The 16,201-nt window shown below is 37.9% G+C and overlaps 1 protein-coding gene across 34 annotated transcripts in view; it reads right to left on the reverse strand.

The window, feature by feature from the left end:
• Positions 1 to 16,201, reverse strand: part of ABLIM2 (actin binding LIM protein family member 2) — a 142,390-nt gene that overhangs the window by 90,629 nt on the left and 35,560 nt on the right. For all 34 annotated transcript variants that reach the window (XR_013951267.1, XR_013951268.1, XR_013951269.1 and 31 more), the window contains exon 2: positions 13,927 to 14,070. Coding sequence is in view for 24 of the 34 variants with exons in the window: in XM_080592031.1 (XP_080448157.1) it covers positions 13,927 to 14,070 (144 nt within the window). In the remaining 10 variants the exon portion in view is untranslated. The remainder of the gene's footprint in view (positions 1 to 13,926; positions 14,071 to 16,201) is intronic.

Raw genomic sequence — 16,201 nt, forward strand, 5'->3', positions numbered from 1 at the left:
TTGATATTCTTCCTGGACATGAAAGTGGATAAAATACCACTCCCTCTAAGTATGGGATTTGGTGTGCATGACAACTGCTGTAAACTTCTGTGGCAGTTTGCAAAATCTTTTAAAACAGATCTTAGGTTTACCTGATAAAAGTCATGCACCAAGCATGAATTGGAGAGATCTCCAGAACCATCTGCCCCTGGCAAAAGCAGAGTTTTCAATCCTATCTGTCAATTTATAGTTCTAAAGCTGAAGCTGTAGGAAAGGGTTAAAGTTGATTAACCAATTATTTGTGAGAGTTTTCAAGAGGCTTTCTCCATTGCACCAGGGATGGAGCTAGGCTGGCATCCTGAGATTATAAAATAGGAGAGGGACAACAGCCTCTCTCTCTCTCTCTTCTGTGTGGCTGAAGTAGACAGAGATGCAGGAGATGATCTTCATCCATACAGACCAAGATCTTTGAAAACCTATCAAACTGATTTAGAACAACTGAAATTGAAAATGGTGATTCTGCACTGCACTTCTCTTATTCTAAGTCACAGTATAATACATGTTACTACAGTCTTCTGCTCCTGGGGACATGCACGTTGGGAAGTGCTTCCAGCAGCAAACCGTGCTTACAGTCAAATGAGTCTGAGATGTGTAGCAGAGCAGACTGTGACAGTGTCACTACTCAGATGCAGCACACAGAAGAGTGGAAATGATGCTGTCCCAAAATTGTGGAGGTACTTAAACATCAAAAATGTTCCAGACGAAGATTCCTGCTTAGGTACCAGAGTCCACAGACAATCTGTTTTTTAAAAGTAAAGCTCCTTGTTCACACCAAAGCCTGATTGCATGGCCAAAATCAGATGTTTTGTACGTAAACAATGAGAAACGAGTCCAGTAAGCATGCTCGAGGCACAGAGTAACGTACCTACAACACAGAAAATCCTAGAAAGCATAGGACCCTGTTGTTTTCATTCAAAACCATATCCAGTCATGTCTTTTTTTTTTTTTTTTTTTTTTTTTATCATCTTGCTTAATAGCTAGAGACTGTGGCACAAGAGGCCTGGACTCAAGGCCCTATTTAAAACCTGAGCGGGCATCTAAATCTCATTCTTTCTCCCTGGAGATGCCCCTAACCGCTACATGACAAAACAACAATCATGCTGAAAATGTATTAGTATATGAATAAGAACAAAAGAACCTGGGTTAATTAACCTTTCTTAATTAACCTTTCTTTGGCTTATAAGCCAAAATAATTCCAATTATATTGCATTTACCATGGACAACAACAATAGGTTAGATGATTCATCTTGCAGTACATTGTTCGTGTGCCTTACCTCACAGGCTTAAGACGTATGCATTAACATTTTTCTTCCTCACCTTTCTTTTGCCTTTGGTCTAATTTTTAGTAATGACACATTTTTTGTACAAACTCTTCACAAGACTTGTTAAGTGTTACAAGTTTCTTTTTGTTGATATATTTCACCCACGTATGTACTGGTGTGACAAAAACACAAATCAGATATGGATTTAAGACGAGGATGAGCAGCATGCTGAGCTGATATTAATGATGTAATAGTTCTAAATTGTATTAGATAGTGATTAAGCTTGCCGAGTGGGTCATAAGTGAAGAAATTTAAAGGACATAATTATGTTTTTGAAGGGACCAGGGAGAGGTTGCTTCCCTATAGAGTACTTCTTTATGCCAGCAGTGGCATATCTTTCTAGAGTGCAACTGGAAAAAGCCACCCAGAACTGTTTTGGGCAAGATTATATCATAAGATTAATAGTTACTATAGCCATCTGAACTATGAAGACAAGATTGCAGCATAGACAGAGATGCTTTGGCAAAAAGTAAAGACAGATTTTATACAAAATCGTACAAAATGCACAATGAAGTAGCAGCTGTCTGGAGAATGAGGTGGATGTTCGTAATGCTCCAAAAAGCTTTAACTGCCCGTTGCCTTCACCCTCACCAGGTGAGCGGCACCCCTCAGCCCTCTGCCACAGCCGCTCACAGACCAAGCTTGGCAGGAGATGCGGGGCAGGAAACGACTTACACATTTTTGCCTGCGCCATCCAAAAGTAACTTGGAGCTTGGCTTCCAAAACAAGGAGATGATGAGGAGACTGTAATGCACTCATAAATTATCTGTCGCTACTCTGTCCTGCAATCTTTACCCACCTGATACTCACCTGTTTATGCAGCAAACACAAACCAATATTTTTCCTGCTGACGTGGGTCCACACAGGCTCTGTCTCATTGCTGTCAACAGGACCCCACTGCTGAGGCTCTGGGCAGGTGGCATCAGTGACAGCCCTGCCACTGGAGTTAGACGGGTCCCTGTCTCACCCTGAAAGTACTTGCCTTTCCCATCACTGCCACAGAGGTTACAATTACCCTGGCTTCTTGTGTATTACTCCACATCCCTTTGCACTAATGCAAAGGAGAGGATCATGACAGTAAGGGGGGGCTGTATGCCTTGAGACATGGAGCAGGCAGAAGGAAAGAAAAAACTTGCAAATACTGGCAATCAGAGAACTACAAGTCATTAATGCTTTGGATGCACTGTGCCAAGTAGGTCCCATGGAGTTAGCGAGTACTGGAGGCACTATACCTTGTGAGACCTCATCTAGCACATAGGGTATAAATTTCTCAGTTATTTTCACAAAAGACTGATTCACACCAGAGCAGGTGTAAGGATGGCTATCAGGATGACATGAAAAAAAGAAAGCCTATTTTAAGAGAAAAGCAGAATTTAGCTTGTTTAGCCTACCAAAACAAAATGTAGCAAAACCTGAGGAAACAACTAATATCTAAACATAAATCTGAGATTGAAACAGAGTGAGTTAAAGAAAAGATGAAGAGGTATTTACACCCAGTGAGAATGTTGCCACAAGAACAAGGGAGGAAATTAATAGAAGTGTTTCTAACCATCACAGGCAAGTGGATTTGGAACAGCAAACCAGTAAGTATGAAAAAAAAAAAAAAAGAAAAAAAGGAAAAAAGGCCTCAGATCTCTACAGCTTTGGTATTAAGTCTGAGCAATATTAAAAAGGGATTATGAGATGTGATTGATTGAAATGTTAGCTTAAAGAGACTATTTTTAAGGGTAAGAAATATCACAGAATAATAAAAAGCATGAAGTGTGAGATGAGCTAGGAGGTAATTATAAATACATATATTTATAAATATACATACATTAAATATCTTTGGGATTGTGTACCTTAAATCCAATACATCCGTGAAATACAAATATCAACATTTTAAAATACATTTCTTTCATTTAATGCTTTTTCTTAATTAAGCAGATGCATCTGTCACCCTCCATAAATCAGCACTTAATGAATGTTACAATATAAGAAAAACCTGAACAACCTTATTCAACTGTTCCCCAATAACGCACAAAATGTCAACCTCTTGAATGCTATACTTATAATGGAAAGTGCATAGGAAGGGATAATACTGCTTTCTGTGTAATACAGTAGTAGAAATACACTGATATAAATAGGTTATAGTAAAAATTTATTTGGAACCAATTAGATCTGTAACAAATTGAAATGTCACTACTGGCCGAGATACTTATTTTTCTTTGGAGATTTGATAACCTCTTCCGCTCAGCAAGGCTATTACCTCATCAGTGTACATCTTTGTAACTACTGATTCAGTTTATTATAAGAACATTTTTATGGAAGAGTATTATAACTTCCTCGAATATTTCTTTTATAAACTCAGCTGTTTTTATGTCAGTAAAAACACAGCTTGTGAAGATTATGGCTGAAGCAATCTTACAGGTGCCATACTAAAGATTTTTTTTTAAATTTTTGCTTTTAAATGAAAAGAGGTTTTTCAGGCAAAAACATCAGGTACATTGTAAGATACTTAATCACAGAAAAAAGCTGGGATGAAAAGTTTTCAAACAGGCTTAGCTATCACACAGCAGTTTACTTTCTGTATCAATAACATCACTTTTAATATTTTTTTCAGCATTCTAAGCAGTTTAAAGTAATTTTTAATAAATATTGATGCCACATTTGTCCCCCTAATCTCAATTCTTGACAATGGTCATCAGTCCTTCTACGACTTTCCTCTAAACTGATTAGCTATGAAACAGCTATGCAAAAAAGTCCATTAACATATATATATATATATATATATAATTATTTTATTTAATTATTATTTTTTTTTTGCACAGAAAACTGAGCAGAATGGGCCTTTGGCCCTTCCTTTGTATCTTATTTTAGCACGTGTCCGTAACAGACACCACTTATGTGACAGTGCACAGAGGTGCTACCCTCTGCAAAATCTTAATATTTATTCATGAATGGGGAAAAACGTAGCTCATGAGTGACTTTGGGGCATAGGACAGAGTCACCGTGGTTATGTCCTCCCACTCACCCCGCGACCTAGCAGTGTGGGTGAAGTTCCACAACCCTCCCCTGCTCCTGGCACATTGCTCCCCCACCCGCTATGCTCTGCCACCTACAGCCCAAGTCATGAGTCCTCACTACATCCTGCACTCTTTGAACCATTTGATACGATTTAACTTGATACCCAGCTGACAGAGGACAACACTAGGAATCCAGTTAAACACTGGCTTAAATATTAAAAGAAGTTCCAGTTTACAGCTGAGAAGATCTGAAAAAAGACCCAATGGCTCTCCCTTGGGTGAGATGCTGCCCCTTTTCCTGCTGCAGATGTGGACAGAGACACACTGCCCAGCTGAGATGGTTCTGCACACCTGCAGAAACAAGAAATCAGGGAAAGGAAACCTGAAGGAGGCCTGGGGAGCACATCTGAAGGCATTCACCAGACCTCACTCTTCTAGGATAGGAAATCAGCGTTATGTCACAGATCCACTCCTACCCAACACTTGTCACCCGAAATGAGTATCTGGAGGTAGGGTTATTTAAAACCTAGAAACAGCTTCCCACTACTACTGAAGTTCTTCTTACTGAAACAAGGAAAGCATTGCAAATATAGTACTTGTTATAATAAAGAGACAGTGACACTGACAAACTAAGCTGCTTGTCATGGCATTACCCTGCACAGCCAGGCAATGCCCCACACTGAATGGTAATTGGCTTTAGGAGCAATTTTTAAGCAGTGAATAAACAAGTGTTTGTGTCCTGCTATGGTCTCTGGCAACAAACCAGTACCAGCATGTGGTGGGGGACTTGAGAGGAAGGTAGCTGCACTGTTTCTGAAGAGGGTACCTCAGGATGCCTTCTCCCACAGCTCGGTATTTCCACTCATGGAGATGGTTTCCAGTTACCTGACACCAAAATACCTCCTACGGATCTGAGGGGTTCCTCTACTTGCTAGAAAAAGGCTATTTTTCCCCCCAGCCTGGTGTCTGTAACAGCACCTGGAGCACCGTCATTTATGCCGTGTGATTTCACAGTCTAAATCCACAATTCTGTATGGGTGGTTCATCACATAAGGCCTACATCCTATAAAGATAAATAATAGCAATTAATTAGGGAAATTTAAGCACACTGCTAGCCCTTTTATTGCATTCCATCAGTATTCCTTTTGCACTCCTCTATTTTCCTTGCTTTCAAATGAGACTAGTGAAAGAAGATTAATTTTTTGGCTGTGTGCAGGGCCTGAAAATCAGCTGTGTCCCGAGAGGCTCAGAGGATGCTGCGCTTGCTGTGCTGCTGTATGCTACAACAGGCTGTAACAGTAAAATGCGCTGGTCCTCTTGTCATCCAAGCAGAGCTGTTCTGCTTTCAGTCTGCCAAACAAGCAAGCATTTTGCTTATCAACCTGTAAATGCACGTATGAAGGTGGTTTGTTTGTTTGTTTGTTTTAAATTGTTTCCTTTCCCATTTGTTGCCTGACGCAAGCAACCAGGCATGAAAACAAGACAGAAGAGAGAGGCATAGTCCCTGAAAATAAAAGGAAGAAAAACACAACCATAATGTTACAGGCTAAACAAGGAAAAAAACAGCTGCTTTCCCAACAGCTAAATGGAAATTTTCTTCCTCAGCACCGTGGTTTAAGTCCATTTCTAGCATTTCCCCTCCATCTCTGAGATGGATCCTGGTGGCTGACTAAGATCCCAAGAATGATACGCTAAGTATACTGCCAACATAGTTCTCTTTTGGCAGAAATACACCATTGATGCAGTCTGGGAGCCCATTCTCCAAAAGCCCATTATTATTTCTGGAACATTTCTCATGGCCACTATGCCTGTGAGAAACAACAGCAATCACCTGGCAAGCTTCCACTGCTACAATCTTGACTTAACTTCAAACTGACTTGCAATTAATTTGAAGTGGTCTAAACCAGTTTCCAGAAGATAACTGTGATGCTTTCTGCTCTGTGCTTTGGTGCTGATGAGTCCTGGTAAACTTCTCACAGAAGTTTTGGAGAAGTCTTCTGCCTCATAATACCTGAAATACCTGTAATCTCGAGGACTGGAATCTCATGTCATTTCTTAAAGTCTGTGGCAAACAAAAGAAGGAGCACGCAGCATCAGAACAGGTGTGCTGGACCCTTCCCCCGCTTCCTAATAGGAACACACAAGCAGGCAGCTTTAGCATGGTACAACCAGAACAGCTTTCTGGAGCAGATAAGACACAGAGAACTGTGGGAATATACCTTCTCCATCTTGCAACATTTCACCGTACATGTGTAGCATTGATAACAGTCTAGCTCTCGAGCCACATACTTCAGTGTAGGAAAACCCTTAGAGATCCTGAGTGATCTTAGGAGATTGATGAAATATTAAAGACTCAGGTGCACTAATTAAAATGAAGGAGAGTTTGGGGAGTTTCTTGTGCATTATGTAACTTGACTCCTTTAATTTATTGGAACTACATATCTAATAATTTTTGCATTAGTGCATGTCAATTTTCCACTTCCCTCCTGCAAAGCAGAATTTCCCAATAGCTTAAAGACAGCATAACAGGCCTATAAAAGCTCTCACATAGTGTTACACGTGAGAGATAGCACTATGTACATGGCTCTTCCAAGATACCACAACAACTACCAGGAAATCTAGAAAAACTGTCCGGTTTGTAGCTCCTAACACCTTTGACATTTCTGACAAAATACTGCTCTCATTTGCCAGACTAATTAAGACAGCGAGTCTCTTTTTTTTTCCTTTTTTTAAAAGCAAACAAACAAACATGTAAAGCGAAAACATTAAATATTTTCTAATTTTTTATAATGATGCTTTGGGTGCCAATTACAGGTTTGCAAATTAAATAGTGCTTCATCTGACTACGCACCGATATGGCAGATGGTCTGGTGTTAATGAGTCGCAGAAAGCAGGAGGTGCAATAACAGTACTGTGGCAGTGATGAATTTTATGCAACAGCTCTGTGTCTCTGTGCAGACCTCCCATCACCTTGGCACACTCAAATGCCCAGTAACTACACCAGCATGGTGTCTGTATCCTTGCTGTACCTCCGTGTGAAAAAGCATGATACAAAGTCCCTCTCCATTGAGGCAACTTTGCACTGACATCTTTTGCGTGGGTAAAAACTTCACCCTAAGAAGAGAACTTGAGTAATTCAACAGAATTACAGGCTTTTCATGGGGGTGACACTATCTAATGTGGGCTGAAATTATGTATGCTCAAAATTGCCTTATTTGAATAATAACTTTACTGCCTGCAAAGTTTATGTTTCCATCCAACACTTCATTTAATGAACATCAAGCATCATTTTAAAATGCATTCAGTTTTGCCTTATGCACATGGCTGTATCTGTGGTTTGGATCATCCCCCAAAAGTTTCAGCAATAACTTCTTTAAAAATCTGATCCGTGTTTTCAACAAGCACTTTACTTTCAAGTATAACTGCTCCATCTTTGGACTAGAAGGATGGGATTAAGGCTAAACGTAAGGCAATGGAAGGACTAAAGAAAAATGTATATGTCTATTAGTAAGAAAATACTGGGCAGTATCCTAGGTGTAAAGAGTGAGCAAGTACAGCTTTACTATGCCCTAAAAAAACTAAGGCCCCACACACTGTGTCTTTATGGAATGAAATGAATCTAGTGGGAAACCAGAAATAACAAAAGTTTGGATTCTTGTGTTTGATGGTTAGATAAGCTCTATTTAAATATTAGGAAGATATTCCTTTTCCAGTACTTGCAACCATGATACTTGTAACTCTGTCCCTTTCACCAAACTTTACAAATATTATGTAAATTAATGAATGATACTTTAAAAAAATATATCATTAGATTGTAGAAGAAATATACGCCTTGAAGCAAAGCTTTCACTAAAGCATTGATGTGGTTGCTATACCACCAAGACTTGAGGGGCTTCAGTATGTTCTTTATGAATCCAAAGAAAGGTTGCAACTAATAAGAGTAAGTGATTAAAACAACAGAAAAATTATCAATTACTTTATGATACAGAGACCTCATTTTAGGTTGAATATTAGAAAGAACTTCCTTACCAAAAGAGTTGTTAGGCATTGAAATGGGCTGCCCAGGGAAGTGGTTGAGTCACCATCCCTGGAGGTCTTTAAAAGACATTTAGATTTAGAGCTTAGTGATACGGTTTAGTAGAGGACTTGTTAGTGTTAGGTCAGAGGTTGGACTAGATGATCTTGGAGGTCTCTTCCAACCTAGATGATTCTGTGATTGACTTACCTTTTTTTTTTTTTTCCATACTTAATAAAAGCAAGCTTTAATTATTAAGTTGCTTTTAGAAAGCTAGTGATTAGTGATTTTTAAAGTTTAAAAATCTCAAACCACAACATAACCACTGGCCACTGCAGTAGATCATTTGTACGTTGGCAGAAGTGATTTTTTTTCAGTGATAGAAAATGTAAAGTTAGCACGACATTCCTAAATCAGCCCTACACCAACCGTACTGTCAAAGAAAAACTTTGTCAGTATTGTGTCAAAAGTGTGTTTTTTCCCTATTATACTGAGTTAGTGTGGGATTGCAAGATCCTAAAGGACTTCGGAAGTGATGGGCATGTTGCTGAGAGTGCCTGATGAACAAGAGCCACCACATATCAACCCAGTGCCTGAGATACCACACATGCCACGAACCCCACTGCTTTGCCAAAAGCTGGGACTCAGAAATCTTACGAGTGAGTTTCCCGTAAATGACTCCCATTCTGAAATGTGAAACCCCTTAGCTATGTTCAGATACCAGTCCCTCAGATCACACAGCATAGCTTTTAACATACTTATTTATATCCTAGCAGATGCATTTGATCTAACAAACAAATCACTCCTACTACCAAGTTACTTTACTTTTTAAACCTTTTCAACAAATATTCTGTCCTAGCCCTTCCCATTAACATGGCTTCACAACAAATGGTATAAATCCAGGCTGCACTGTATGTTCTAATGAAAAAAGCATGCATGTAATGGCCTTAATATTGATCTAAAAATCCAGACCAGGGCTCTTTCACAATTTCCAGGAAGTTGTACTGCTGCAAGATAAACATTGACCCACTTACTTAACTCCAGCTGAAGATGTGAAATGTTCTACCAGGTTAATTAAACTAATAAATCAGAATACGTGGGGAAAAAAAGTGTATTTGAACCTAACAGCCATGCTGCCATGAAAGACTGCACATTCTGCATCCATAACAAGACAGCAATCCAGGGAATTCTGATTAGGGGTCAAGCGACATAACCTATGGATACATACATAGTGAAGCTTATATAGCACAATGGTCGCATTGTTTTTATTTTCTTTCTTTCTTTTTTTTTTTTTTTTTTGGGGACCAAACCAGTTCATCTTACATATGAGCCATCTTGTACAAAGACAAGCTTTGCAGGACTTTCCCATTTAACTTGGGTGAAGGCTACAGAAATTTTGCATGTAAATTGATTTGCAAACTTGCTATGGATTTTCCATTATTTAGTCTGCTCAAGTATATAAAGTATTATATATAGAGAGTATATAAAATACTGTAAAGTATGTTTTCTGGTTTTATATGAAGCAATAGTAATCATATTACCCATACCCTTAGAAATGCTGGGCTTTGATTCAGACTTCCTTATTTCCTAAATACTGCATTTGCCATAGGCTACTTCTACCTTGTGAATGTCAGGATGCTATTACACCACAAAAGAAGAAAAACTTGAGAAACATCTATGAACAAGGTAATTTCTATCTTTACGTAGGGCCAAAAAGGTTATTCAGGATAATATAATCACAGCACCTACATCTCTCCTATCTACAATTTTATGTTAGTCTGTGCCTCTCAGGGATCACTAAATTATGCTGTTGTAAATGAGCTCCAGGTGAGCATTTGCCTAACACAGTATGCAGTATGAGAAGCAGTCCTGACAGACACTCTCAGAATGAACTAGACATTGCAATTAGTTTGAGTTTTATTGTCTGAGTTGTCAATATTTGATCACCTCTTCTCGTTTTCCCTGTTGCTTTACATTACAGAAGTAGGAAATAATATTGAAATTTGCAAGTAAGGGAACTAAATATTTTGAAGTCTAATGAAGAAAATGTTTGCCTTATATTTCAAAGGCATTTTCTTCAATTGTAACTGCACTTTTATTAAACCTGATTAAAGTGGGAGATATTTTAAAGACTGAGTGAAAATTTGAATTGGGACTCAATGGCACGTTCCCTACAGCCTTTTACTAGCAGATTAGTTGTGCACTTTAACAGTAAATAATATATACAAATAGATACGAGTATAAGCATTGCTAATCATGCATATTTACCTCCATAGATCTTATTAAACTTTGATGTTAGACAAAAATAGCAGGTGTTCACAGTATTTCCATTACATTATTTTAACCTGGATGTGTACCTCACATTCTTGAATAAGAACAAGAATCTTGAATAATAACAACAATCATTTCAAGAACAAGAAGCATTTGATAACTTTTCTCAGAATTCTTTAGAAGCATTATCTGGGGAATTCAGGAAGAGCTGGATGGGAATGAGTGACTTTATACTAACCTTCCTTAGATTTGCATGGTTGTATCATTTATTTTAAAGGTAAACAGCACCTACATACATGCCATTACCATTCTGAGCATTTCTGAAACTCGTAGTCCTCATAGGAATAATCAGATGGCAATACAGCGATACACAAAACTATCTTTCTACCCTAAAAAAAATGAAACACCTAAATGTCTATGCTGCCCTGTCTACTAAACCTCACATTTTATCCAAAACTCCAACACTATCTGATAAGTGGTTTCACATTTCACACATATTCAAAAAGTATACACAACTTCTTTGAGTGTAATATCACTTCTAACATATCAAGTCATTTAAACATACTTCCAATACCTCTAGACACCTCTCAAGACATGGTCATTTGTACTTCTTCATGATCTCTTAGTCAGTTTGTGGTCTTCGTCCTGTTACACCTATACATGTGGAGAAACAATTTTCTGCAGTCTTGAAAGGATCTTAAGCTTAAGGCTGTCTGATGACGGCTATGAGATGGTTTAATATGGAGGCAGTCAACCTAAGGACGCAGGCAGCACACAGCTCTGCCAGCCCACACCCAGGATTAGCTGTCCTGGGACTGTCCTGCTGCTGCACTGGATGGACATCCCCTTTCGAGGTGCTATCTTTGGCAGATGAAGCAAAAGGGGGCAAACTACATTTCTGAGTACCATCAAAATAAATGCACTGCAGGGAGGAGTCAACTGTAATGTAAATATATTTTCAGGGTAGTCTCTCTGTCCATGCACAACAGTCTAGTGGCATGACAGAGAAGGGTTCAGAAAAGGGGTTGTGGCATGAATCTCTCCTTCAAGCCTAAAGGGAGGTAAGTGGTTAACTGACCAAGAGAACTGAGAAACATTTTTTGCTAAATCGTAACATATTAACTACATTTTAACATCCACTGATTTAAGCACATGATTAAAAACCCAAATCACATTTGTCTAACCTAGTTTTCTTTTATCATTACATTAGATGGTGAAATGTATGTTCAGTTCTCTGGTCTATTTCTAATCTCACATAACAATGTGGTAAATCCACATTGGAAATAAACTTACCATTCATAAATAACATAAAACACCAGAAACAAAATAAAAACAGATATCAGAAATATGTCTGCTAACTGATGGAAATGAAAAGTAACAAAAAGAATTATGGCATTTAACTAATGAGGAAAAACAAAAATTAATTTAAAAAATCACTTGTAAATTTAGTATTTACCAAAATTACTAATACCATGAAGCAGTGTAACCATGCATCTCTTATACCATCTCTCGTGTGGTAATTGGGCGTCTGATGTGTGGCTGACAGAAGCTGCCCTACTTCTTGCTTGTTAATATAGTGGGGTGGTTTCTTTTTTCTCATTTTATCCAAGATCTGCCTGAAGTGAACATACTACCACTGATCTCTATCAGGCAGGTAGGAGAGGTAGGATTAATGTACTTCCTAATCCAGGAAGGTTTCAGTGAAAGGATCAGTGAAAGTTTCAGAATCAGCTTGCTGCATTTGTGGGTGACAGCCTGCAAAAGAAGGTGTTCTGTGAAATGAACACATGGATGTATTCTATAGTCCCTTCCATAGGACTTGTCAGTTTGTTTTCTCATAGCAGATCTGTATAAAAGAGGACTTGACTTCATCAAGACAATTAAACGGAGGATATACCAATATGTTATTGAGACTTCAGGAAGGAAACAAGACTCTCGAATAATAAATCAGCTGCTCTCCTACCAAGTAAGGTATTAAAAACTAATTTGATGATAAAGTTAGCCAAAAGAACAGGTGACTTTAAAAAAGAAAAGAATAAGTATGGGTTGTGTGCTGCTTCAGATACCATTCTGATTCTGAATAGGCAACCCAAATACTTTTGCTATTTAGGATAGCACATTATGCTTACTTTTCTGCTGTGTAATTTTGCAACAAATGCTATTACTGAGCTGGACATTAAATACCATCTATCTTACTCATTAAAGTCTGACTCAGGTATTAAACACGATAAATGGGATTTATAAAAGTATCACTGTACCTGACAGATAATGACAGTTTTCTTTCTGATTATTTCCTTGAGAGTCTTTTGCTCAAGTTTTAAACAGCATTGAAGAAGCACTCAATTTATTATTGAGATGCACACATTGCCTGGTAGACAGGTGCAGTGCAGAAATTACTAAACCTTGATCTAGCAGTAACCAGCTCTGTTATCATTGGCAAGTTGATTCATCACTTTTTTTGCCTGCTTCTCCTATCTTTGTCCCTCTAGATTGTTTCTATCCTACGAAGTTAGTGTCTCTTGGAAACAGTCACATCAACAGAGCTGGGACCATGTTCTTATTTCTAGGTGGTGCTACAGGCACAGATAAATGCCATTTTAAGTACTGCTTAGTGATGTACTATTCAGTAAATGTCAGTTAACATTTTATTCATTTGTACACTCAGATTAGATCTTTGCAACTTCCAGGTAATCTTTCAAACAACCATGTACCTACAGAATGTTTGTCTGTCAGTTAATTCCCTGTTTCTTTGCAAGACACAACACACTGTGGATGACAGAAATATAATATTAGATCCCTTCCAGGTGCCTATCTGGAGCAAACCAAGTAGTTCCCTCCCCAAAACAGAAAAGCACAGATGGTCACAGTAGGGTTCAAACATCACACTGTGACACAAGACAGTCTGAACAAACAAGGCAATGGCTCACCCCATGGCATGCACTGGAAAGCTGGGAGAGAGCTAACGTCGGAGTTTCTCCATAAATATTAGCTTTCTCCTACCCCATACTATCCTTCATTACCAGTTCCCTCAACCTGCTCTTCTTCAGGTCCCAACTCCATAGTAAAATCCAAGGGTTTATATCCATTCAAAACATACTCCACTTTTAGGATTTAGGATGTTTACACTGTTACAGTAAGCAGTTGTACAGTTTACGATAAATCCTCTCAGGCATGGATTGTGTTGTAAATTATTTTTATGAAGTTTCCAATACCATGAAGTCACATGTCCTGTGTTAATGCACTATTCATAGTAACAGCTGTCACAAACACTTACCTTTGCAAACAAAGCACTTAATATGGAAATATTTGTTCTGAACTCTCAAAACTTCTCCTTTGCATGGGTTTCCACAGGTATTGCAGAGAATTGCAGTACTTGATGGCTTCTCCAGTTGGCTATGTACAGCCTGGGGTTGTGAAACTGCAAGGTAAAACAAAGGTAGAGCATTTTAAAGGCCATCAGATGCATAACTGCAATAAAGCCATCTTCTGTAAGACCTACAAATAATGACACTTATCACTTGGGACAAATCATGTCATATTAATAGAACAGTTTTAATTTGTGTAATTGGCCAGCAAAGGAGAAAATATCTTCTGAATGAGCTGAGACTCTTTCATAACTTTCAAAGCTCATAACTACAAACATTTCAAACATAAATTTGAATTGCTTGCTTTGTTGTATGTTCTTTTCAGGTACCCAAAAACTGCAGATGAAAGCTATTATTTTTATACAAAATACCTTCAATGGGATTTAATAACTACTACACTGTGAGCTACCGATCTTTACCATTCAAGATAATTACCTTTTTAATTGATTTTAAGGCAGAAATACATTTCTGTACATGTTTTGAGTTTATACTTTGAAACATTAACATGCCTGTAAACACGTATATCTGATCATTAAATAACCATTTTGTAAGAAAACTGATTTCAAGAGATTAGGCTTATTTAGGTTAGTAAAAGATTAAGTGAATTAAAAATTTGCTGCCATCTTGTGATGTAAATTAGAAATTGCATTTATTAGACTGTTGATATAACCATATAAATTGACATTACAACATATTATGCAGAACAGGTGAGATATGACCTTATTCTTTCAATTCAGCTGCAGTATATGCATGGTTTTTATATTGCCCTTTAGTAAGTAAGTGTCTAGAGAGTAAACATCATGACAGTTATTATATTGGGGCTGTACTGTAATTCGAAAGATGTCCTTTTTTCATAGCTGAAGAAAAATTAGTAACAGAAGAATTTATCACAGTTTAAGTAAATTACATAATTAATGACATTCCTCTTTAATGTGGCATGTTTATTCCATGGTTGGATTGCTTATTTCAAAGTGACTCATTTTTAAAAAAATGTACTTCAAAATAAACTTAACACCATTGTGCAAATTCTCATAGGCAAATACACTAAGTACAAAAGGGAATAAAACATGTTTCCCTTTCAGGTTTTAGTGAGGGAATAATGTCACTGCTGCACAACCCTTTTCTTCCATTAACAACAACAACAACAAAAAACCACCATTACCACCAACAAAAAAACACATAATGAAACAACTTTTTTTGTGAGACTGCTGCAACATGATTAATAAATTTATAAGAGGCTGAGTTAAACTCAGATTGGCCAAGACCTTTAATTTCTATTTCTACTGCAATATCAGAGTCGCAACATCAGAAAGATGTATGATATAAATAAATAAATAAATAAATAAATATAATAATAATAATAATAAGACGGAAAAACAAGAACAACAACACAGAATTGATTTAATTAAAACCAAAAACCTAAAACCCACGGTGATGTCTGTATCTTCACCATAGGTATGGAAGATACAGAGAGGCTGTGACGGTACTGCCATATAAACATATATGATAACAAATTACACCAAAATCTGGAAGAGAGTCTCATTCGGTTTTCTAACGTCTGTCCTTGCTGCACTTCCTCCTCCATTCTCACCCTCATTGCCACCTCTAGACACCTAAGAGCCCCTTCCGTGTCCACCAAGTCAGCAGTTCAGTGAGATGCTGAACCTCCCACTCAGCCTTCCCGGGGAAGTTTCTGGAAGTTTTGCCCAAACTGACACACAATACTCCCATAAACAGAAGTGTTTGTTGTTGGGTTTTTTACGTTTGCTTGTTTTGTTTTGTTTTTGTCCTACGACATGCATGGGACTGAGCTGCCTGTAGCATTATTCACCAGCCATTAGCATTCCGTCTTGTCTACTAAAATCACCCATTCTCTGACTGTCAAAAAGTCCTGTTCAAAGCAATGTGATTTTTGGAGCTATTACTGAAGACCTGGTTATAATTAAGTACATATCCAATAAAAACAACACAGTGTAAAAAGCAATTAGAAGTTTATAGAAAGGCAGATGCTCAAACTTACACAAACAGTGCACACAGTTCAAGCTAATATGAGCATCTGCCTTACTCCTCCAAAGAAAACAGAGGAAACTGAACTTTGCAGTGTTTAACTTTTGACATGACAATTTCTCTTCACTGCAACCTGCCCAAAACTACCCACCCTGAAACATGGGAAGTACCAGCCCT

The sequence above is a fragment of the Anser brachyrhynchus genome (assembly GCF_964034855.1).
Source record: "Anser brachyrhynchus genome assembly, chromosome: 4".
In the NCBI taxonomy this organism is placed as follows: Eukaryota; Metazoa; Chordata; class Aves; order Anseriformes; family Anatidae; genus Anser; species Anser brachyrhynchus.